General features: G+C 40.5%; 4 protein-coding genes across 5 annotated transcripts; 2 read left to right on the top strand and 2 right to left on the bottom strand.

Moving 5' to 3' along the window:
- Positions 1 to 56: 56 nt before the first annotated feature.
- Positions 57 to 3,662, bottom strand: cideb (cell death inducing DFFA like effector b). The gene is made up of 5 exons (XM_031289940.2): positions 3,490 to 3,662; positions 2,993 to 3,107; positions 1,805 to 1,963; positions 1,415 to 1,605; positions 57 to 828 (listed from the first exon to the last, which is right to left on the bottom strand). The coding sequence occupies exons 1-5, from the start codon at positions 3,519 to 3,521 to the stop codon at positions 687 to 689; spliced, it is 639 nt and encodes a 212-aa protein (XP_031145800.1). The 5' UTR covers positions 3,522 to 3,662; the 3' UTR covers positions 57 to 686.
- A 688-nt stretch (positions 3,663 to 4,350) lies between these two features.
- tinf2 (TERF1 (TRF1)-interacting nuclear factor 2) lies at positions 4,351 to 10,436 on the top strand. The gene is made up of 10 exons (XM_031289809.2): positions 4,351 to 4,774; positions 6,128 to 6,330; positions 6,489 to 6,593; positions 6,893 to 6,988; positions 7,122 to 7,232; positions 7,551 to 7,674; positions 7,787 to 8,642; positions 9,249 to 9,307; positions 9,421 to 9,500; positions 9,900 to 10,436. The coding sequence occupies exons 1-10, from the start codon at positions 4,741 to 4,743 to the stop codon at positions 10,017 to 10,019; spliced, it is 1,788 nt and encodes a 595-aa protein (XP_031145669.1). The 5' UTR covers positions 4,351 to 4,740; the 3' UTR covers positions 10,020 to 10,436.
- A 223-nt stretch (positions 10,437 to 10,659) lies between these two features.
- Positions 10,660 to 14,471, bottom strand: dhrs4 (dehydrogenase/reductase (SDR family) member 4). Its single transcript, XM_031289810.2, has 9 exons — positions 14,151 to 14,471; positions 13,753 to 13,868; positions 12,687 to 12,864; positions 12,427 to 12,528; positions 12,214 to 12,284; positions 12,065 to 12,116; positions 11,300 to 11,434; positions 11,126 to 11,181; positions 10,660 to 11,043 (listed from the first exon to the last, which is right to left on the bottom strand). Exons 1-9 carry the CDS (start codon positions 14,160 to 14,162, stop codon positions 10,929 to 10,931), a joined length of 837 nt encoding a protein of 278 aa, XP_031145670.1. The 5' UTR covers positions 14,163 to 14,471; the 3' UTR covers positions 10,660 to 10,928.
- A 54-nt stretch (positions 14,472 to 14,525) lies between these two features.
- On the top strand, positions 14,526 to 24,716 carry efs (embryonal Fyn-associated substrate). 2 transcript variants are annotated; one of them, XM_031289807.2, is made up of 8 exons: positions 14,530 to 14,775; positions 15,293 to 15,494; positions 16,323 to 17,645; positions 17,870 to 17,992; positions 19,026 to 19,961; positions 20,375 to 20,446; positions 21,905 to 22,162; positions 22,365 to 24,716. In XM_031289807.2, exons 2-8 carry the CDS (start codon positions 15,483 to 15,485, stop codon positions 22,548 to 22,550), a joined length of 2,910 nt encoding a protein of 969 aa, XP_031145667.1. In that variant the 5' UTR covers positions 14,530 to 14,775; positions 15,293 to 15,482; the 3' UTR covers positions 22,551 to 24,716. The 2 variants fall into 2 exon arrangements, with proteins under 2 accessions (XP_031145668.1, XP_031145667.1); XM_031289808.2 differs by lacking the exons at positions 21,905 to 22,162; positions 22,365 to 24,716 and adding an exon at positions 20,569 to 21,435 and having other exon boundaries at positions 14,526 to 14,775.
- The last annotated feature ends 42 nt before the right edge of the window (positions 24,717 to 24,758 follow it).

Raw genomic sequence — 24,758 nt, 5'->3', positions numbered from 1 at the left:
CTCATCTTGTGATTGGTTACCTCTAAACATTCATAAACTATAAAATGAATGAAAACTTTTTTCTCAGTAGTGTAATGTTTTTTTTTTTAAAAGTCAGTGGCATTTTAGATCAAAATAACATCCACAGTGGCTGTAATCTCAGAGCAGATTGAAACAAGTTCACCTGCCAACACATAATCCACAGCAAATAAACAAAAATAAAATACAATTCTAGGATATTATGTAAAATATATTGCACAAATAAAATAGAAAAACTACATTAATAGTTATGACTCTTATGTTAAATAGCTAGATCACTAAGCTTCCTCTTTTGTTACTAAAAATAAAGTTTCTGACACTTAAGTCATTAAAGATTTTCTTTTTTGTCTGTTAAAATCTGTTTATAACCTGAAGTATAATCAAAATATTGAAGGATGAAGAAAAATATGGTACACAGTCATACAATCACTCATAAGACTTATCAGGGTTTGCTTAATAGTACCTTAACAGATGGTCATGTTAGAAAAGTGGTTTATTTCCCCCATCTTAAGGAGGTAAACAGCAGAACAATTAAACAATATAATAACTACCCAATAGGATGCTCAATTATGGGAATAGATTCCAAAGATCTCAGACTGGCCTACCAATCCCTATTAAGGCAACAATGATATGAGATGTTACCACTAAATAGGTCTCTCTTGGCTCCATCAGTTCCAGCTGGCTGTGTACTCTGTCCTCTGTGGCTGCCAAAGCTCAGCACCTTCGATAATGCGGCGGATCATGGAGGCAGAAGTGATAAGCAGGTGTCCAGCGGCGTGTAGGAGGGTGGAGGCTACACGCAGGGCTTCTCTAAAAAAAAAAAAAAAGAGATAAAGTGGTATAAGTATGATTTTGTACTGATTCTTTGCTGCATTACAGTTTTTAACGATGGCATTGTGCACTAAATATGGTCTTTGAAAAAGTGTGTTGCCTTCTCATCCAAACAAAACTAGTATTTATTGTATCGTCTTCTTAGGTAGAAAATTAAGGTTAGATTGAGAAATAAATTAAAAAGTAAGACACAGATGGAAAGTAGGCCTACATTTACTCAAATACAATTTTGAGGTACTTGTACAACATTTCACAGGGAAATACTGCTATTTATTCCACTACATTTATTTGACAGTTACTTTACTTTTCAGATTAACATTTTACATAGAAGCTTATAAAATACAATGTGTTATTAAGATTAAGCCAGTGGTTCCCAAACATTTTGGCTTGTGACCAAAATGGCTAAAAGGCTATTTTTACAGTGTTGTGTTGGTACTTTTACTTCTACCCCTGAAAGGATGTAGTAAACAATCTACAACAGCAATACATGTCTGAAAGAAGCAGATGTTATTTTTTAAGTAGTGTCTTTATTTACTTTTTTGTAACCCCCTTCCCCTGGGCTTACCTGAGGACTTTCTTGGGGCCCAGACACTGAAAGTTAGCACTCACAGAGTACAGGCCTTGGAATGTGGCCTTCACACTCAGGGAGCCAAACACATCCTTTGGGCTCATCCTGTAAAGGTCAAAGGTGACTCGAGCTATGTCTTGTCCGGTCCGAGGCTTGTTGTGGTCTTGAGACTTGTACACAACTGCACCCTGGGGGATCAGAGACAACAGTCACATAAATGAATAAACACTAGTTATGCACTGAGTGCCATAATAGTATATCATGTAAAGACAAAAAGCATGCCCCAAACCGACAAGAGTGCTAAATATGTTTTACGTAAATGCATATAGGATGCATATTGTATATGCTATTTAATTAATAACTATTGGCTATTTTGGTCAAACAAACCGGTTGTGGTCTCCATGTCTGTCCAGGCTCCAGAGCCATGAGTATGGTGTTGTCAGGCAGGGTCATGAGGAACTCATCGGAGTCTACCTCTGTACCGTCCTCCTCACAAACCAGAGACAGAGACACTGCAGACAGGGACAGCAGCAAAGCCTGGCATACCTATACGGCACAGATTGAAATTGCTCTGGATTAATGTGCACTCCAGAAAAAAAAGCTTTAATATTCTAAATAATATACCTTCTCCTGTCTTGTAATACAAATGTACTATATATGACAACAAATGAGCTGCAATCCAGTTACAACAGTGATACAAATTTCAGACACAAGCATTTGATCAGCCTTTAGTCAATGAACAGTGTATTCTCATAGAAATGTGAGGCTGTTTATATCAATCTGGTAGTCAGATGAAAACACATTCATGTTACCAGTGGTGGAATGGTACTCAAGTACCTAAGTACAAGTTTGAGGTACTTGTACTTTACTTGAGTCTTTTCTTTTCATGCCACTTTCTACTTCTACTCTGCTACATTTCAGAGAGAAATATTGTACTTTTTACTCCACTACATTAATCTGACAGTTTTAGTTAGAAGTTACATTACAAATTAAGATTTTTGCACACAAAACACATAGTTTATAAAATACAATGTTTTATTATAAATTAAACTACCCACACAATATATAGGCCTACAGCTGAAATGATTAGACTATTAAACACAGAACTGTTTGTATCGTTTCCAGTTTTTAAAATGTGAAGATTTTTCTGCATTGAGTACTTTTACTTTTAATACTTTAAGTACATTTTCCTAATGATACTTGCATACTTTTACTTAAGTAACATTTTCAATGCAGGACTTTTGCTTGTAACAGAGTATTTTTTACATTTTTTAGTAAGTGATTAATTAAGTTTTATACTTCATTCTTAATAAACAGCTAATGTTTCCCTTTTATTTTATTTTTATATATTTATTATACTATTATATATTTTTTTGAATCTTCATTCTTTTAATTTAATTTAATAAAACATGTAAGTACATCCTTTTATAATGAATTTTCTTTTATATTCCTTCTGATTTTTATTACATTATATAACATTATTAATTATATTACATATACTGCAAGCAGCATTACCCTGTTCAGAACAACTTCTGTTATTTCTTTCCATTATGTATCTTTTACAGACACTCTCACCCTCTCTCTCAGCTCCTCCAGGGTCCCGGCTGTGATGCCCTTCCTGGTCTCCCTGTTGTGACAACACACTCTGAAGGGACGCTGTGGTGGAGACCACACTCGCTTGGTCACAGATCTGAGGAAAGACCATATGTATTATTAATAACACTAACAAGGATTCTGTCCCACTAAGCCATGACAGTGTGGCAGAGAGCCGGCTTGCACAATACCAGGAGCTTGAAACTGAAGCCACTAAATGGATCATTAATTGTATTATTTCCACATAGTTTTCCCCCTGTGACATGTCACAATGGCCAACACTTTAAAATGTCATAATATAACATAGCTCAAAATTACATTTGTTTCAAATTTATTGAGTTAATTACTTGTATGTGTAGCTTATATTCACTTTGGGGGCTCCAACAGCCACATAATGTTGTTTGGATTGTTGATTAAGCGAAAGGATCAAAAGCAAATCAATACAATATCAACAGGCCAAAAGTAATTCTCACACTTACTTGATAAATGAAGATGTTGTATCCATGCTCATCAGGTTCTTGTTGTCTCTTGTCACCAACTTATTTTTTCGTGTGGTGTTTTGGATGTAACAAATGGTGATAACATCAGTACTGCTGGTGTTTGACCCAGCAGCTGGACTTTGCCCCAAACCTGGTGATAACTCAGACACAGAATAGCACAAGGCAAAGTTCATCTCGCCTGTGTGTGTATGTGAAAGACATCCTTTAGTTATTATTACCAATGGCCTGACTGGATATTTGAGGTTGATAGCAATATTGATATTTGAGAAATAAAAAATAACCAGGTTGAAAAAATCTGGAAGTCATGTTTCCAAATGAACATATAATATAAATTAACAGTTTTGGACCCCTTATATTTGTTATTGTTTTATGTACTGCAATTTCTTGTTACTTATGGGCTGACATATACAACCCTCTATAGCTGTAATAAGCTATATGAGCTGACATACAGTATGTATTGTACCATGGAACTTATCCGGCTCTAATACTTCTAAGGGATAGATAGATATTACAATAACATTGATATCTTACAATATTAAATCATTTTTAGGCAATTATATTCCCATTGCAGGGACATGCAACTCAGTGTTATTGTTTTTAGCCTTTTCTCTGGGCCATTATCTTAGTTTTATTGGTACATAATTCGTGTTCATATGCTCCTTAAAATGCTCTGACGTTCTGCAAACCATTCCGACTTACATTTTGTTGTGTTTTTTAAACTATTTTTATGAACTGATTTTTTTCTCCTGTGGCTGTCAGATCTACAACGTCACATCCTGTAAACATCTTTGGGTGCGCTTGTTTTACATATTTCATAGTTCGCGCTCGGACGGAGTGCCTCGTTCGAACCAATGTCTTTTATTGCAAATGCGCGAAGCACCGCCACACCGGTACACCCAAGTAAAGATTTGAGAAGATTGAATGGTGCAGTGAAGGCGGGAGGATGAGAAGAAGCCCAAGTTTTGATAGAAGTGTTGCTAGCTTTGTTTTCAAGCGGGTAAACAACAACAGTGGTACTGAGGTGTAACGGTAGTTACATTCAGGAATCACCCGAGTTAGTAAACATCATCTCAGCAGCATTTCCTAAACAACGTTGCATGGATAAACTAGTTAGTTCCGCCTCAGCTTTGAAGTGTACTCGGGGAGTAATGTGTCAAAGTTGCTAAGCTAACCTTAGTGTCTTAACGTGAGCTTGTGGTCATTGAATAGCTGACTGACGGATTCAGTAGTATGGCAAACGCTAGAAGAAAACCAATTGAAGATGGTAAGTGTTAATAGTTGGGATTACTTTAAAACTGGATGTGAAACCATTTTTGTATTGTATTTTTGGCCAATAAAAAGGTTTCTCATTACCAAGGTGTCACTCAAGAAGCATTTCATGATAGGTAAAAGCAAAGAGCTGTCCCAAGATCGTCGCAAGCTTATTGTAGAAAAACATACGGATGGCATTGGTTACAGACGAATATCTAAACTTCTGAAAGTTCCAGTGAGGACTGTTGGGGCCATTATCCGGAAGTGGAAAGAACATCATCCATAGAATACATAGAAGAGTTGTCGAATAACCAAGGACCACTCGTGGAGATCTTCAGAAAGACCTGGAAGAAGCAGGTACAGTTGTTTCAAAGAAAACAGTTAGTAATGCACTCAACCGCCATGGTCTCTATGCACGCACACCACGCAAGGCACCACTGTTCAAGAAAAGGCATGTGGAAGCTCGCTTAAAGTTTGCTACACAACATCTGGACGAGCCAATGACATACTGGGAGAATATAATCTGGTCAGATGAGACCAAAATCGAACTCTTTGGCTGTCATAGCATACACCATGTTTGGAGGAGAAATGGCACTGCACATCACCCTAAAAACACCATACCAACAGTGAAGTTTGGAGGTGGGAGCATCATGGTGTGGGGCTGTTTTTCAGCATCTGGCACTGGCAGACTTCATATAATTGAAGGAAGGATGAATGGAGAAATGCACCGTGACATTCTTGATAAGAATCTGCTGCCATCCACCAGGATGCTGAAGATGAAACGAGGGTGGACATTTCAGCAAGACAATGATCCCAAACACACGGCCAAGGAAACTCTCGATTGGTTTCGGAGAAAGAAAATTAGAATGGCCCAGTCAATCACCCGACTTGAATCCAATTGAAAACCTCTGGAAAGAACTGAAGATCAGAGTTCATAGATGATGCCCCCGGAACCTTCAAGATGTGAAGACAGTTTGTGTGGAAGAAAGGGCAAAAAATCACAGCTGAGCAATGTGTGTGACTAGTTTCTTCATACAGGAGGCGTCTTGAAGCTGTCATTACTAACAAAGGCTTGTCATTTCACTTTTTTACACAACTTAATTTATGGATTTATTTGTTTTGATATCTTTGTATGTGTTACTTGGGATGTTACTGACATCTGGTGAAAATGCCGATAGCCCCATCAGAAATATCTTTACTGAGAAAAATGTTGCATCGTTCAATACTTATTTACCCCGCTGTATGCAAAGCCAGCCTCACCAGGGGGCATCACATCTTTGTACAATATTTGTCAAAAGCACAACAAAGCCTAAGAATTTATTTCCATTATCTCTTGTTTTTGTGCCATGCTTTGGCTCCTGCACAGATACCAGCCTTCCTTTTGCTGCACTCCAGCTCCTGGCCCCGCCTGTGCGGCTGGTGTCTGCAGCCCTCTGGAAAGTGATGAAGCAGAGGGATGTGATGCAGTATGGGGTTGTGGAGGAATTCGTGACATCAGCCTGCGAGACTGTCCCTGGGCTGCTCACTGTGAGACACCAGGGCAAGCTGGCACTGGGGCTCAGAGGACGGGTGAGATTTTGACATGCCAGTCTCTTTTATTCTCCTCCCCTAACTCTGTGTCTGACTGCATTATATTTCCTTTTGATAGATGCATTATTACCTTGTATGTTTCAGTATTCTATTCCTGGCTTGACTGTATGGTTCATCAACCTTACCCTTCTTTTCAGTTAATCTTGGAGCTGTGCTGTACACAGCTGGATGAAAAAGTGATTATGCCACACCTGGAAAGGATCCGTGCTCCTGCTGCTATGTCATCCTCTGCTCCTACTATGGTAAATTACATTTGATGTTCATAATCCCACAACAAATGCATTGCCATTTGTTTCACTGTGAACACTTTGTAGGTTTTTATTCCAAAGAAAAATTGCATACTCTTTATGCTTCTTGGTACATTGCTTCATTAGACAATTTCAGCATTTGCATTACCTTAACTGTAATGTAAAAGATAACTTGACAATATTAATAAAATAAAAAATAATAATGCCACACGGTTGGTGTTTTGTCAGTGATATATTTGATATGCTATCACTCATGTATGTAATGTTTTTGTTGTTGCTATTTTGTCTCATAGAGGAGGGATGTGAAAATCATGAGAACAGTCGAAGGTTTCCATTCACTGGTTCATACTCTGCTAAAAGACCCAACAGAGAGAGAACAGTTCTTCAAGGTAAATCCCTCTACTAGTGTTTAATATTAATCATATAGCAGCAGCAACTGATTTCAATCCCTATTGTGATCATTTCTCAGTTGATGTACGTAGGAATGTAAGGGCCAACAATTCTTATTCTCTCTTCTCATAGGAGGAATTTCCTGTGGATTATGGTACAAAGTTTAACCTGGAACTAGAGAAACTGCTGTGGGAGTTTTTGATTCGACTGGACCAGTTGCTCCCAGTTCCCAGCCTAGCTCAGGTAGTGGGTGCTTTTGAGAACAGCTTCCTTTGTTTTGTCACAAATTACACTTTATTTCTAGCTATTACTGCTTTACAGAGAACATTTTCTGTAAAAAGTTAACTCAGTCTAGACTGTTTCATAAAGCTCTTGTTAGTTGTAAGTTTTAGTCTGCAAGAACACATTAGGAAAAATAAATATTTAATATGCAGTGGATGAAAGACGTGCAAAAGCAAACTATATTTTTGTTTTCACTATAGCTAGTAATCATATATAAAAATGCCTGCTGACACGTGATTTTTTTGAAGAGCTGTTTATATATTAATAATTTGTCTCCAGACTGTGTCGTGGCTCAGTGATGCCCCCCCTGTCCTGGAGGAGTGTGCGCGGGCAGCCACCCAACCCCAGCTCCTGAAGATATTGCTTCAACATCAAATTTGTCTAGGTCATCTGGAGAATGCAGGTAGAACTAGATAATTTATTAGCTTAGCTTCTTAGCTAGAATGACAGTAACAGTGAGGCCTTCATTGTAGATTTCTAATTATTCTCATTATCCACATGTTTGGTTTTTACAGCATCCCTCCCTCCAAACATGGGAGACTCCATCCTGGCTTCACTTTCTCTGCCACCCTCTGGAAGAATACCTTCAAATCAACCAACAGGAGCCAAAGGATCTGCTGTGGACCAGTCCGCTGGTACACAGACGAGAGACAAAACACCATTTATTACACCGGTTATCGGACTAATATCAAATGAAGACGTACCAGTTATGATCAGAACACTGAGAGGTGGCGAGGCAGCCAGTTCAAAAGATGCAACAAACGAGCACTTGCACCCAACAGAGAACTTGAAATTCACCGTGGTTAAACAGAGGCAAAAAGTCAAAAATGATGGAGCGGAAGAGGGTGAAGAAGAGGAGAGGAACACCTCAGAAAGAAGCAGTGGAATGAAACGCAAGCAACCTGACCACGGAGAAAATGAATCCGATGAGGATGAAGAAGTGTTAGGCATGACCAGAACTGGGAAAAAGAGGATAAGCAGCAGTTTGAGAAATGGAGTGAGCATGCTCAGGCAGGATAGAGGTGACATGAGGACAAATGAGAGCGAAGAAGACGAAGCTGTAAGAAACGAGGAGCATAACAGAGCAGCCCTTGAAACCTGTATGACCCGGCTGGGTATCAAAACGCTGCACCTGCCTGAAGACCCATCCCTCTGCCCCCTTTTGGTCTCTTGTCTGAGCAACCAACCCAGAGTTATTATTGAAAAACTGTCTCTGACTCCTGCTAGCGCTAACATGACCGATAGAGGAGGAAAATCCTTGTATATGAAATGGCAGAATCGGAGGAGGAAGTCACTGGGTAAAGGTCCAACACGTAAAAGCAACCAACCTCAAAATCCTGACTTGGATGTTCCTGGCCTGGACAATAAAGAGTAAGAGACATGGGAATACACAGTGCACATGCTGCAAAGTACGCCTTAGCATTATGTCAAGTTGTATTGCAAAAATTCTGCTGCTAGCTTAAAAAAAGTCTAAATTACATTGTGTTTTGGATTTTGGAACTAGCTTTTTCTCTGCCTTGGATTCCTGTGTTTTGATTATTGTTGAACATACCAGTGATCGCTGCAGTTACATGGCAGAACCAGACATTTTAAATTGACCTTTCAGGAACCCACAGGGACAAAATGTCTTACTGTTGTATAAAATAGTTTACTCTGGCATTGTAGACCATTGTTTGAACCCTCCATATACAATAAAACACTGATTTAGTTCAATGTTTCTGGTTTCATTTTATTTTTCTGTCTCTGAGAAATGATTAGTGATTTAAATATGTATATATTTATTGTTCTTTTAGAGCTGCAGGTCCAATTAAAAAGAAACCTATTTATGATTTAAGTTTCCTGGTTGTGTTTAGACTTAAATTATAAATGTCTCTAGCAAAACAGCTTAGTTAAAGATTTCCCCTAACAGCTATTGAAACCTAATTAAATAAAAAGGATTTGACTTAATGGTTTAATTATGTTGTTTCTTCTTGACAGAAATTATCCTGTATCACCAAGTATAAGCAGCTCTCCCTTTCAGCAACGGAGGAACACAGGTGATTTAACAAATCATGTCAATTGAAAGCAAGGAATTAAAAAGAAAAGATTATCAAAAAAAAAACATTACCTGCACAGGTTTTAGTTTAACTCTGTTTTCTTTTGTGTTTAGAGACATCAGTCCTTCCAAGAGACAGTGAAGACTATGTAGCGGATTCTGAGGATGAGGCGACAAAGAACTTCAAAGGCAGGGTATGTACTCTACAAACATGAGAAAACGGTTCCCAGGGGCAGTGAAAATCCTTGAAAATGTGTCCCATTAGAGAAGGCATGCCTTAAATATTTTATTTATTTTCATTCATACATTTCATTTTTATCTGGCATTGAAATTAATCCTGAGGAATAATCTGTTGCGGAGATGATTTCTTTTTTTCCTATGCAACAAAGATTGTGACTACAATGTGCAATTTCAAACAGATGTCCCATTTAAGCCTTCGGAATTCACCGAACAAGACACCTGACGATTATTGTTTTTGAACTGTGTGTTACATATGTAAAGCAGTACAATATTTCAAACTTTTAATTGAAAATACCACAAAAACTACTTTCTTCTGTCATCAGTGTTGTTGTAACTGACTCTGTCTCCCTCAGCTGTTTATGAAACGCTACTACAAGACCAAACACGGCACATATGTTCCCACTCTGAGGGAGTACTGGAAGCCTGGGGTGACACGGTGGGAATTGACGTCTGCTGGCAGCAAGCGCAGATAAGGAAATGGATTTTCACTCTGTCAAGTTTAGTGTTGGGAAACTAACGGCAGAAAGATGCCAGAGGAGAAAAGACAAAAATAATTTGGAATGCCAGCGACTGTGGCTGATGGACATTAATTTTGTTATCTTTATCTAGATTTGATTTCATTGTAGCTAAATCAGATTTGAACTTGAAACAGTGGTTTGTCATTATGGAAAACAAGCCATGAAATGGCATCGTCACTGATTATAGGCACTGTCCTGTTATAGGTTTATGATTATGGGCAACTTTGTGTTATTTTAAATTACTTTACAGTGTGCTTGCAAATAAAGACCAGACAATATCTGGATTATCTGTTACAAATAAAGTCACTTTATAAATATTTTAAAACCGCAATATGTAATATGCTCAGTTAATAAAATTAAATTAAAAATGTGGCACTTTGTACATTATTTTGCATTTCATTCACCATGTTAAAGTGTCTTTGGGTCACATTGATTTGATACTGAAGCATGCTCTTGAACTGCTCCTGACATCCAAATAATGCAACATGTGATACAGAAGTAATAAGTGAATAATTTTAAAACCCATCCACAACTGGGCTTATCAATCAGATGTACAGTATATTTAAGTATGTAAACATCAACCAGGAGCAGTTGGTGAAGAAGTGAAAATCCATGAAAACCTTCCCATTTATTTATAAATTGAATGACATCTTATCACATACACTGTGAGGATGAAATTAGTTGTCACAGAGTAGAAATCTTTACACGGAAATTCACCCAGGAAACCAAGAATTGGTTATAGGATTTCACATTCCTCAGTATCCTGGCTTATATTGGCGAATTATAGCTCTCATACTAAGGTTTACTAATCAAAACATATCTACACAGGAACACACAATTAAGTGCAAATTCGCCACTAGAGGTTCACAGTCGACAGCCTATCCCTCCAGTCACTGTAATGGTCTCTCCAGTGATGTAGGAAGCCTCCTCAGAGCACAAGAAGGCAATCACTCCACCCACTTCCTCTGGCTCTCCGACTCTAAAGGGAAAGATGAAATATGGTATTCATGTGTGCATAATTCAACATTAACGACAAACTTCCAAGTGAGCATGAGCTGTACCTTTTAATGCTGAGCTGCCTTTTAAACTCGTCCATGACGTCTTCATTTCCCCATAACTGCGACAAAACAGTGGTGTATTATAGAGACTACAACGTTTACCAAGAGAAATAATTAAAGAAAACTCCCATGTTTTGAGCGTGTGATACAAAGAGGACCGTGTCTTTTTCTCCTCACCGCAGAGCTGAAGCGGGTCTTGATGACTCCTGGGGCCACGCAGTTGACTCTTATGTTACTGTGGGCCAGCTCAGGAGCCAGCGCCCGGGTCAGACCCAGCAGTGCTGTCTTACTCACACTGTAAGGACCCAGGGCCTGCAAAGACAGAGACACAGTGTCCATAACATACACATGCGTATGGGGAGTCTGTAGTACCTCCTATTTATCTTAAAGTGCTCATATTATGCTTTTTGGCTTTTTCCCTTTCCTTTATTGTGTTATATATCTTTTTTTGTGCACGTTATAGGTTTACAAAGTGAAAAAGCCCAAAGTCCACCCCAAAGGGACTTAGCATCTCCAACAGAAAACACTGTTCACAAACTGCTCCAAACAGCTCTATTGTAGTCCAGCCTTTAGTTCCGTGACGAACGTGCATCACTTTGTAACACGTTATAATGCTCGTCTAGCTGCTAGCATGGCACGCCCTCATACTCTGCTTCTGACTGGCTAGTAGTCCTTACCTAGCTACTGTGCATGTTTAACTCCCAACAAAGATGGAACAGAAGTGAGATGTCTCACTCTGTAGCTAAAACAGAGAGCTCAACACACAGGGTGAAAAGAGGAGCTGCAGCAATGTGCAGTACAACAAAAATATGGTGTTTTTTGAAAATAAAACCATGTAAACCTATTCTGATATAACGTCTAAATAAAATTATGAACCTGAAAATGAGCATAATATGAACACTTTAATACAAATATGTTTGTTCCGCTTATACTCTCACTGACCTGCATTGGTTGGTATCCAGCCACAGATGACACAAATACTACATTTCCCCCTCTAAAGAGAAACATAGAGCATTTATGTTAATTAAATGTACAGTGAAGAGTTGTATAGTCTTATTTTTGTTTGGATTATCATTTAGTTTGACACTCACCCCCTCTTCTCCATATGAGGCACCACCAACTTAGTCATGAGGAAGGCCGATTTCACGTTTACAGACAGGATCTAGAAAGAAATGTAGAAATTAGCCCATTAATTATACTGTATTAAAATAAATGAAAGGAGGAAGAAGAATCATTTTTCAGAGACAGGAGCCTCATTCAAACAATTCTTCTGTGAATCCCCGGGCTTCATTTGCTGTGTGTACCTTGTCCCATATGTCCTCTGTGGAGTCCATGATGTTTCCAAAGAAGGGGTTAACTGCTGCGTTGGATACCAGGATATCAATGCCTCCACACTGATCCAGAGTCTACTCCAAACACAGAATGAGACTATTAATGAGCTTATGAGTCTAATTAATCAACGACAACTTCATAATTATTGGTATGCAGCCATGTTAACCAAACTTGTAGATGCAGTTGTTTGAGAACCATATAACTGTTGTTGATAGAATACAAAAATACTTACCATTTGAACCAGTTTTTCTCTGTCTTCTCCTTTGCCAACATTACAGGTGGTCCCGGTCACTTGGATGCTCTGGCTCTGCAGCAGTGTCACAGCCTTGTTCACGTTGGCCTGCCGCCGGCTGCTCACCACCACGTGGGCTCCTCTCTTTCCCAGAGCCTGAGCTGCAGCTAAACCAATTCTGAGGAGGAGAAGAAAAGCAGTAAGGGATCAAGTCTGTAACAACTGCTATTACCTTCAATATAGCTGTCTTACATGATGTTATTATGAGACAAATGTTTGACATAATTTCAGATGCCATCCTTTGAGGATTCAAGATTCGATGCTTTATGGCCATTCCAATGTACCTAAATGGAATTTGCTTTAGAGAGCTCACATAAATCAAAACAGGAACCTTAGAACATAACGTGACCATACTAAAGACATAAAACAAGTGGTAAAAATGCAAAATGATCATAGTCAAATACTAAAAATGTAATGTATAAAATAATAATTAAATAAATAGATAAATCCAATGTTCCCATAGGGATGCTATCAGCACCATATGATGGGTTCCACTGTGTACATACCATTTAGTGTGGCTGTGCTTGTTCTAATATTTTTTTAGCTATTTTAAAGATTTGTAAAAAAAAAAATGTCCCTTTTTTTGTAGTCTAGAGGTGTACATTTCAAGGTTAGGTAGACCATGAGATACAGTTTGATGCACCCTGGATGCACCACCTTGCTCAGCCTTTTCTTGACCTGGGGTGGTGCAGTCACAGTTCAGTTATTGCAAAGGTGTGGATGCTCTCAATACCAACTTAAAAAATGTAAAATGTGTATCATTCCTTTCTTTAACTAGGAGAACTTTTTCAGCTGTCTTACAGAGAAAGGTCTTTGTTCATAGGATCACAGACTATTATAGATTATATTGTCAAGGGAAATGTTTCATGTTATATTTCATTTGTTATCACTGCTTCATCAGGGCAGCTAACTGTTGCCAAAGCCATTTTCTTAGTAACTATTCTGTGTATTTTAGTATAGCAGTATAGGCAAAAAAAAAAAAAGGAAATCATTGTGGAATTCTTACCCATCTGTAGAGGCAGTGACTATGGCTACCTTTCCAGCAAGGCTACTTTGAGACATACTCCTTTGGCCAGCAACAGGATTTGTCCTAATGCACCTGAATACACTCCTAAACATCACCTGTGAACAGAGAATAGTATCTAGGGTAGAGGTCACCTGGACTCTGACAGCAGTGGTGCACAAGCTGAATACTGAGAGATATAAGTAAACAGTGAATGTTGAAATTAATTCAGTCACTTAGACTCATTATATTGATCCACGGTGAAATAACAGCAATGACATGAATAAAATACTTGATCGGTAGGCAGACTCAGACAACTCAAGTGTATACTTTTACACATTTGGCTACATTGTGTAAAGTAACTAATGCAAATATAAATATAACCAAGAGCATTATCCTACCCTGCAGTTCATGCAATATTGAACATGAAGTAGTACAGTGGAAGAATTTCCTACGCCTCTCAAAGTCTACTGCCTGGACCTTTGACTACCGACGATTCATGTCGCTGCAGTCAGTATTTTCCGGGTAAAAGACCTGCTGTCAAAATAAAAGCCTCTGGAAAGAAGCCCAGCGACATCGGTTGCTGTTTAATTCAATTGTCCGTCAAAACAATCATGCAATTTGTTTAGGGAATTTGGAATTTTTGCTATACTGTCCAGTGGTAGTCGAAGCGTGGGCACACATTTTATTTTCTCAGTTTGCAGCTTAGTTTTACGATTAACGGCCAAATTCAGACATCCCTAAACGCAACCCGCAAAAACGAGCCAATCACACAGGCGGTGTGTTCAGGGCTGCGATTACCTACGCGAGTTCACAGATGTTGGATTGGTCTAAAGCCTACAGCTGACGCTCAAGCTTGCTATTTAGATCTGTGGACTGCTCTGAGTAGGCGGAGATCATTTTGTTGTCATCGCCGAAGATTGAACGCCGATGGCCTCAGATTTTCACGCCTGAAAAGAAGTGATTTTACGTACCATCGAATGTGACGCCGATGCTAATTTTAAAGGCGATAAGAAAAAAAGCAACGTAAGTATTTTATAATGATGGGTGCTAACGTTGGCTGGCAAACAGGTCGACTTTAGCGGTTTAACCCGGCGGTACCATTGTTGTTTTAAAACTGAACTTTAGTGTTGGCAGCAAAAGGCGATGAAGACAGCCAGCGTTAACAGCCAACATCTACGTTAGCTAACGTTAGGCCGCGGCAACATAGCTCGCGTTATTCTAACTAGCTAACGTTACTGTTCAAATGAATTGTCATTTGAACACGAATAGCCATGGATAACTATAGAATATACATTTTAATAGCGAGTGCACACCGCTTATTTATCTACGATGCTAAGCTAACGTTAGCTTTCGCTTAGCGGGTTGCATTCAATGTAACTTAACGTTACTGGGCGTGGAAAAGGATAGACAGGTGTTGCCGCTGCCTGCCTACCTTTCATTTCACGTGTGCCTTCTAACGTTATAAGTTGAGGTTATCTAACGTTAACAGTCTCGGTGTGTTGTGAAGAAAGCGTTCAAAGCCTTTCTGCATTGATTGCAGAGTCCTTATGAAGGCGGAGACGACGAGGCGCCCGAGCTTTGAGATGTGTCCTGCCCAGACTCAGCTGTGCTTCTGTACCGAGTCTCTCCGGCGACCAACACATGCATGAGAACCACCGCTGATCTAGATGGACGACCCCGACTGACCTACTGGAGTTATTCTCTGAGACATAACTGTTAACTTAGCGACAATGTCTGTCTCCGTGAGTACCATATTTGTCTCTTTGTTTGTATGAATTTGCATGCACTTTTGTGATGGTATCACGATGATGTACATATGTGATCAAAACTCACTTGGAACCAAAAAAATATGATTTGCTGGGCATGTTTTTACCTTTGTGTATTATCTCACAATATCTATATATTTTATCAGGATCTTTATTGCCTCCATTACTGTTCTAAGGGGGTCCCACATGGCTCAATGGATCCTAGTTGTCCCCAGGGGGTTGGTTTAGAAAATGAAAGGGGGCCTGACTCTGGCTTTTGGGTTGGCAATTAAATCCTAAACAGCAAGGGACAGATGTGCCTCTTATCCCCTCCCCCTTCCTCTCATCTCGCTCATTACCATTAGGCCCTTATGTCCATTTGATCATTGATCCTCCCTGACTGTTCCCCTTTCTTTTCTTTCTTCGTGGTTATTGACACAGCTGTAAATTTTGAGTTTGTCATGATGCTAGCTTTTATATTTTTTATTTTTTGTGTTCACCCATCCTCTTCCTGTACTTTTGTCTCTCACGCTGACATTTTACGAGATCTTCCCTATTCACTCTCCATTCACTCTCCATTCAATAGCCCTAAACAATCAAACCTTTTATAACCCTGACTTGGCATTGCCATGTGAATGTACTTGTTTGTTTGTGGTGTGTAGATGTGAGACACTCTCTTGGGTGAATTTAGGCTGTCGATTAAAACCTACTTTTAAGTGTGTGTGTGTGTGTGTGTGTGTGTGTGTGTGTGTGCGCGCACGTGTAAATTACTAAATGGAAGGGTCCGTATTATGATTTCTAATCATGTCCTGTCCTCTTTCTCAGACGGTATTGGCAAAGGCACTGTTCGACAACACGGCAGAGAGCCCGGAGGAGCTGGCTTTCCGGAAGGGTGACATACTGATGGTTCTTGAACGGGAACAGGGTGGCGGGCCAGGCTGGTGGCTCTGCTCCCTGCATGGCAGACAGGGAATTGCCCCTGCCAACCGCCTTCGACTCCTTCAGACTGCCCCACCCCCAGGTTCAGACCCCTGTCGTGGTCCCGTTGAGGACTCTGTCTACCTGTCGCCTGTTCCCCCACTAGCCCGGACTGCTGTAAGCAGTAGCGCAGAAGATATAGATGGAGTGTATCGTTCCCCGCCAAGCGTGGGTGAGGGACGAGGAGCTGCCTCAAGGCCCGGGGAGCTCCGCAGAGTCGAGGTTGGGCGCCCACGCTCACACTCCAGCTCTGGCACTCGGCCTAGACCTGACTGGGATTTAGGAGTGGCGGGGCGTCCACGCTCACCCTCTCTGAGAGGACGAGGCACAGAAATGACAGGAACACTTTATCAGACTCCAGTAAGTCCCATGCCTTCAGCAGCTCAGCATAACAGACAGCCAGGAGCTCTCATGGCTTCAGAGTCAGTGTACCTCGCCCCCACTGGAGTTCCAAGGGCGGCTGATGAACCAGAGGACACTACATATCTAGTCCCTAGAGAAACACTAACAACAGGACACTCTGAAGACTGTTACTTGGTGCCCAAAGGTACACCACTTGCAGGTGACAGTGTTTACCAATCCCCAACAGGAGGAGTTGTGGGCACTGCTGTCTGCTCTAATGGCCCTAGCGGAACACTCGGTACCCCACAGTCGAAAGTGAGCCAGGACACACCTGGAATGTACCAAACACCTACCCCTGTGGGAGCAAGCCTTCACAGGACTTCAGCCACAGCTTTGGCCCACCAGCACCCATCTCAGTTATCCCCAGTCCAAGCATCTCCCAGACCTCTGCTCAAGGGAGTTTCACCCAACCCGGCTGTTGCCAGAGGCAAACCAGGCCTTGCCTGTCACCGCGGGTCTCCTTTGCTTATCAGAGCAGGGCAGGTCAGGGTTCCTGGCTCACCAAATTTTACCCGCAAACCTCGTCCACCAGCACCTCCAGTGAGGGGAGTCACCAGGAAAGATGCCGCACCATCATCCGCTGATTCTAACAGTGTCCCAAAACCCACTGCTCAGGTCACTTCTGCAAGCCTGCAGCAAGAAGAGGACAAACAGAGGGGACTTCCTCCGAGTATGGAGGAAAGGATAAATAATGGCCTGGAGAAAAGTAACAACATGCTGAACAAAAAAGAAGGAAATCGGGATTACTCAGATGCTGTGGATGACCAGGTACAGTATGTGATGGCTACTTCAACTACCACACCGTTGAAACTGTTGTTCTGTAATTCATATTCTAATTGCTCCAAAAATGTATTTTGTCTTTGGGAGGTTGTGAGTGGAGTGCGTTTGCATGTTGTCAGAGTTTCATTAGCACGTTTGAAAAATATATACAAATTTTGGTCGACCAAGACCTGCAATCATAATTCGGTTTTGTGCTTTTGTTGTCTTGGTAGGTGTATGATACCCCTCCCAGAGGCAGGTGGCATCGTCCTGTCCCATCTTCCCTTGGTGATGATGATGATGGCATCTATGACACCCCTCGCAGTGTCCCACCACAAGCTGATTCTGAGACAGAGGTAAAGATAACACTAAGCAATCCTTACAGAGCCACAGATTGACCTGTGTTATTAGTATCCGTCTTCTCAGATGTGTTTAATCTCCTCTTAACTTTATGATTTATATCAAATTTTGGAGGTTAAAATGTCTATTTACACAACATCTGTGTTTTAAAGTAATTGTGCAGACGTTAAAATTTCATCAATGATGTATTCCATTGGTTTTGCTCTTACGTGTGTTGTGCCTATATGCTATTTCTTTTATTTTCGGACAGTCAAATAACAATCCTTATGAATGTATATAATTGACCAAGATATAGCTGGGAACTGCTAAACTGGTGAATTAAATTCATGTCTGTACAAGTGAAGGGATTCACCAACAAGAGATAACTATCAAATACCCTGTCACCATTTCTTCCCACATTCCACCATCAGTCTGTCTCCCTGCCCCCCTTCAAGGCGAGGCCACACCTGTCTCTTTCTGCTGGGGGAGCCTGTCTATCCAGTCCAAATGCTGCTGCTATTTTCTCTCAGTCACACCCATTTGTCATGGCCATACCACCAGCACCCTGCCCCCAGTGGTGTCCTGTTTAATGTTACTTGAATATGTCTGCCAGCTGTTGGGATTATTTTTTCCTCTTTGCCTGGAATTACTGTATGTGGACTCATTGCTTTTACACTTAGCTGATTTTAAGGGGACAAATGTGTCTCTTTCCACCTTTGGTGGTTGTGGTGACTCTTTGACGGTGTGTGGATATCATGTGTTTTTACTTTAACCAGTTCAGTGTGATCATCCACGCACAAGCCAGGTTTAAAAGTGGTCTAAAGTCTTCTAAACTCGTAAAAAAACATGTTGTTGTTACAAATTCTGTGTGCCCACAGTATTGTGGATGCATCATGATTCCCTTATTGACACAGAAACCCCATACTGTGTTATGGCACAATGACTACTTTGCGTCCCTGTCTCATAGAATCATTCTCTATCCAAATAATCATAAAGTCAACAACGCGCATAATTTCAAAAAATTCCCTCTGTCTTATCCCCCACTTGTAGGTCTATGATGTCCCCACCATCACTCTGAATTTGTCCACATTAGATGTCCAGCCTGACGAAGTTGATGACGATGTATACAGTGTTCCTACACTTCCAGGTGTACCTCTGGGCTCGGGGGAGTCCACCAACAGCCTCTCTGGTGATGATGTTGGACAGGTCTATCGTGTCCCTGGACCTGAGAAACGAACCAGCAGTGGAGGTCATAACCGAGACTCTTCTGAGCATGACTGTGGCATCTATGACATGCCTGCATTGACTGCGGAAATCCTCCCTCACTCTTTGTCATCCTCCTCCACCTCTACTCGCCGCCTCTCTGTTTCTAGTAATGGTTCAGGTGACATGCAGTGGAGAGCCACACTTTCCAGCCTTGTCCACTCGGTGCTTAACACAGCCTCCAGCTCGGCCTCCACTCTGTCGTCACGGGACCTGGCCACCTCGTTGGCTGAAATCCTGTCGACCTGGAAAGCCAGTCATTCAGATGATCCTCCACCGCCTCTTCAGCAGGCATGGGCTCGTCTATCAGACCTCCTTCCGGCGTTATCCGCTATTGGCAACGCTCCTCCATCAGAAGGGCTGTTGACGCTGGTTCAGCGCTCCCTAGAGGAAAGCGCCCTCCTCTTGCAGGCTCAGGGCCGACCACGTTTGCCTTCCCAAGATTCCCTGTCCCGCAGGCCATTGCCTGCGCTCCCAGTGCCTGATGGGAAGTCTTCAGGAGGTGGGATGGGCTCGCGTAAAGGTAGCTGGATCCAGGAGCGGCCCCTGCCACCAACCCCTCTGCCTGCCTTCCCCTTGCCTCCCACTCTGTCGACTGTGACACTTACAGTGGGCCCTATTGATGGAGAAGATGACCCCAGCAATGAGTATGCGGGGATCGGCTTGACTCCCATCCCTGCCCCTGTACCTACTGGAGACAGTGTTGGATACGTCAAGCTGCAGGTCAGTTTTCATGAAATGAATTTGTTATACAACATCTTCATTTTTTTTTTTTTCATGCTACTATTGAGTTTTTTTTTCTTTTCGATTTATTAACTTATCTGCATCGAGCATTGAATTGTTCTAAAGAGAATTGCGATGCATCCAAGAATCGATTATTTTTTCCACCCCTAATTGAGTGTTTGTCATGTTCACCCACAATTCCATCTTTGTCATTTATCTTTACATGTTTTATATATACCTGCATTCTTTTCTGTTTTTGAAGTTTTTTTGTGCTTCAACACATCTGTACAATTGCTGGTAACTATTTATACATGTCATGAGTGCACATGTAGTTTTATGGTAACAATACAATCCAACATAGACAGTAAATGTGTCTGTAAACATGCCTGACTGATCTCTCTGTCCCACTCTAGGGTAAACCTGAGCCACTTCCTGATGTCCTGGGTGAGAACGGACACATACAAACTATCACTGCAGAGCCAACGGTGAGTCTCTACCTCTGTTATTTTTACACAATCCTTAGTGCCTACAGTCCAAAGACGTTTTTGTTGAACAGAAACACAGCAAGTCCACACAGATAAGTCATTGATTCACTCTGTTTTCACAGTGCGCTCTGTTTACTAATGAGCACTGTGACTCATTAATTCAGCTGGATGCAGCTTTTCAGCTCCTGATGTGGTCCAAATTCATCTTCAGTCTACACTTAAGATTACCCAACGCCACCTGACTTTATATCAAATTAACCCCTGTTGATGTCTGTCTGTCTCATTCATCTGTCCATTAAACCATTATGCGTGGCGAGTGAGAGAATGTTTACAATGTTAAAGCTTTCATTTCTTTTTCTGATAATCCAACATCAAGGCCTACAGTTGGAGACATGTAACAGCATACAAAGCAAAATTACAATCATGTATTGTCTTCTGTTATTTCTTAAGTCAGTTTTGTCTTCTGTTGCTTGAGACTAAGGTCATGCTATCTTATCACTCAGTCTGCATTTTCTCGAGTCGTGGCTAGATTCCTTGGTTACGCCATAGACTACCAACAAGAGGTCACTTGTAAATCGTAACAATCTTGCCTCACATAGAATGGAGGCTGCAGGACAACGAGTGACAGAAGGGCTCAGTCATTCTTTCAACAGTGCCACTTGCTGACGTACCATATATGTGTGTGTTTGTGTCTGACTTTCTCTGGCTTTTAAGTTCGGTGTAAGACTCTTAACCTTATTTAAAAGAGAGTTGAGTGCTCACGTCCTGTATTACATTAATGCAGTTATACACCATCAATCAGAGGTCTGCATAATGTTTGTTTACATTACGAAGTCAGATAAATGGTTGCTTAAGATTAGAGCTGTTACTAATGTTTGTTTTTTGTTATGGATTCATGTCGATTCATTTGATAAATCATTTGGTCCATAAGATCAGGTCAGAAAATAGTGGGAAAATACTGTTGTAATTATAAAAATATTATAAAATATCTTGTTCACCCAACAGTCCAAAACTCAAATGTTCAGTTTACTATCATATTTAACAAAGAAAAGCATCAAATCCTCACATTCAAGAAGCTGGAAGCAGCAAATGTTTGGCATTTTTGCTTACATTGTTTTTTTCGATTATCAAAATAGTTGGCCAATCGACAGAAAATGAATTGGGTACCAGTTAATCGACTTATCGTTGCAGCTATGCTAAAGAGTCATTTAAATGTAATGTAATTATGTTGTGTGCAGTATAGCAAAATGGCTTAAAGCTGTAATTGCATCTGTGGTTGTTGTGTAATTATTGGCCGTATCTAATTGTGACAAGGATTCAAAAGGGAAAACTTGTCAAAACTCCACTTAGCCATCCAATTTCTCAGATTTGTCATCCCCTAAAGACAATGATACATTTAGTGCCCGTGGCATATTTGACTCTGTAACATGACTTTCTGTATTGATCTTCCTTGTACAGTTGACCCCATCCCCTCCACTTCCTGTGTCTCTCTCCCTGGAGGACTCGGAGCTGCTGTCATTTTACTCATCTCAAAGCCTCGCTCACCTCTCCTGCCTGGCAGACGCCATCGATGTGCTCTTCAGCAGCGTGCAGGGAAACCAACCTCCCCGCGTCTTCGTCGCTAGAGGAAAGAGTCTCATTGTGACAGCACACAAACTGGTGTTTATTGGGGACACGCTCTCCCGCCTTCTCACCTCGGCCGACCTCCGGGCCAAGGTATGTAGAGAGAACCCTACGCAGAATTTGTTTTTATGACATTATTCATGTGAAATCATAAGATATAGCCTGTATGTTGAGGAATAAAAGCACAAAGTATACTTGCTTTTGTCTTAATGGGCAATAACTGGCAGTTTACTTTTTTTTTTTTTTTTTATCAAAGCTGTGTAATAATTGCTTTTATTTCTTTTCTCTACTTCAGATCACAACCTCAGGGGGACGACTCTGTCAGGCCTTGAAGTCAGTTGTTGTGGCAACAAAGGGCGCTGCACAAAACTACCCTTCAGTATCCGCCACCCAGGAGATGGTGGACCGTGTCGCTGAGCTCTCCCAGCAAGCAGCTGGCTTCTCCACTCTGCTCCAGCGCCTGGCAGAAATATCTTCATGATATTTCATATCATTTGCGTAAAAACTTTGTTTACACTACACATATATTTTCTCTCTTTGAAATGCCTTATTTGTTGTTACTCTTTCATTACCTTTCGTTTGAATGGGATTGAAGCGAGCGAAGTTGAATCCTGGAACACGTGTTTAGCCTCGCTGCAGGTGCTACAAAGCTGAGTTTTGACGGTTGGTTCTGTCCTCCAAGTGTGTGTTGGTTTGCCTTTGTTTATATACTGACCTTCCCAGCTTTGATGCCACGTCTTTTTGAGTGTTAACTTATTGAATATTTGAAGCTCCTCCATGGCTTTGAGTGTCCATGCGGGCTGTTTGTCTTGGGAGCTTTGCTTTATTATGTTTGCCATATTTTCTTTCACTCACATGATAGCAGTTTTCCTTCCTTCCTCTATTTATTTAGCCATCTCCCCCATTCCAAAAATAGCACAGAAGGAGGCCTCACATCCTGGTTCTGGCCTACTTTTTACTGTTAACCTGAAAGGCCTTTTGTTATCATCATTCTGAAGCTGTTGAAGCAGCATATCAAGTGTTTGGGCAAACTTCCTGAACCCTATTCCATTTCTTCCATATTAAGCCTGACTTCCATTCATAATCTGTACAAGTATGTGTTGTGTTTGTGTAGTACCCATTTCCACTAGAGAGCAAAGATTAACTGCAGTACAGCTTGTAATCCACTCAATGAGGATAACAAGAAACATCTCTGTCTACGTTCATGCAGTCGTACACACCTCTTGAAGAAAATTAAAATGCTGTCTGACAGAGAGAGATCATATTTGAGTGAGTAATAATAGTTGGGTGAGAAATTGCCTAATTGTGTTCTTTCCCACAGTCACGTGGTAGCCTGGCAATGGATAAGAAACCTGTCGACCAAGCTCACCTGTCTCGACACGTCTTGTTATGATCTGCATGCTTACCTTTCTTCGAATATCTTTGCTTTTCATGTTAATTTCCCATACAATGCTTACCCCTGTCAACACTTCTTACTCACATCTGCTTTGATAGTTTCAAGTCAGGAAGAAACTAAGGCTGGGTATGATACATAGGCTATATAATAAATAAATTGATAATGTAAAGCATAGCAGTGGAACACATGTCACTGTACTGAACATCAGTTTCATTATTTTACACTTGCCATATCAAGATATATATTAATATTTTGACAATTATTACTGTTGTGATATTGATCATAACTATATCGCCCAGCCTTAGTAGAAACTGAAATGAAGCACAGCATTTTTTGTTGTTAATTGAAATGGGGGGATTTTGCATTTTTTTAAATCCAACAAAACATACCTGTTTTTCACGTCAGACCATTGTATTACTGTCTGACCTCTACCATTTTCATTTATATCAATTATATTTAAAATGTTGGTATGCGCACAAACAGCTCAAACATTTTAATTATGAAGCTGTGGTGGAACAAACAGGATTCTTTTCACATTTACACTACACATCTCAACTTTACAAAGGTGCTCTACAAAAGTTGGATTATAATACTTACTGTAAGTGTTGTGATCTATTTTCTGTGTTGTTAGTCATTGCTTAACCTTGCATTCAAATTTTACTTTTCAGATCCAACTCAGTATCATCAGGGCATTGCATAATCATTTTTTCAGTTTAAATCATTTTTTTGAGGTAAACTGTATGTTCCTGTTTTTACATCCTCTCTGCTGCATTGCCACCTTGTGGGGGTTTGAAGTATTAATTAATGAATACCTGCCTGCCTAATTGGGCATGGCATATGTATGAAGAGAGCATGATCGCAAGTAACCTTTAGCAGTATATTTATTACTGTCATTTTTTATATTCTTTGCTTTCCAGTTTGCATGGCTTTAATTTGAATACATTTATATATGCACATTCTTCACCACAGGGTGATTTTACTGGGTAATTTACAACGAACATTTCTTCTGAAAAATGTTTAGTTACAGTTCAAAGATATGGCTGTTTTTTTTCTTTAGTACAAGAAAGTTATTTACACTATGTGAACTCATTTGAGTCTCTATCTGTATTTGCTGAGGTATAGAAGTGAATATTTGACTTTTCTCCTACAGTAATACACCTCTTTACTTTTAACACTACATTTGATGCCTGTCTTGTATTCCTGTTCAGAATGCACAAATGCATCTTTTACAATTAAACAAATGTGTTTGAATTATTGATTGCAGTATTAGTCTGTCAAAAGAAAAATGTATCT

Source organism: Sander lucioperca, chromosome 17, assembly GCF_008315115.2.
Source record: "Sander lucioperca isolate FBNREF2018 chromosome 17, SLUC_FBN_1.2, whole genome shotgun sequence".
In the NCBI taxonomy this organism is placed as follows: domain Eukaryota; kingdom Metazoa; phylum Chordata; class Actinopteri; order Perciformes; family Percidae; genus Sander; species Sander lucioperca.
Note: the sequence above shows the minus strand (reverse complement) of the source record. Positions and strands in the feature narration are given on the sequence as shown.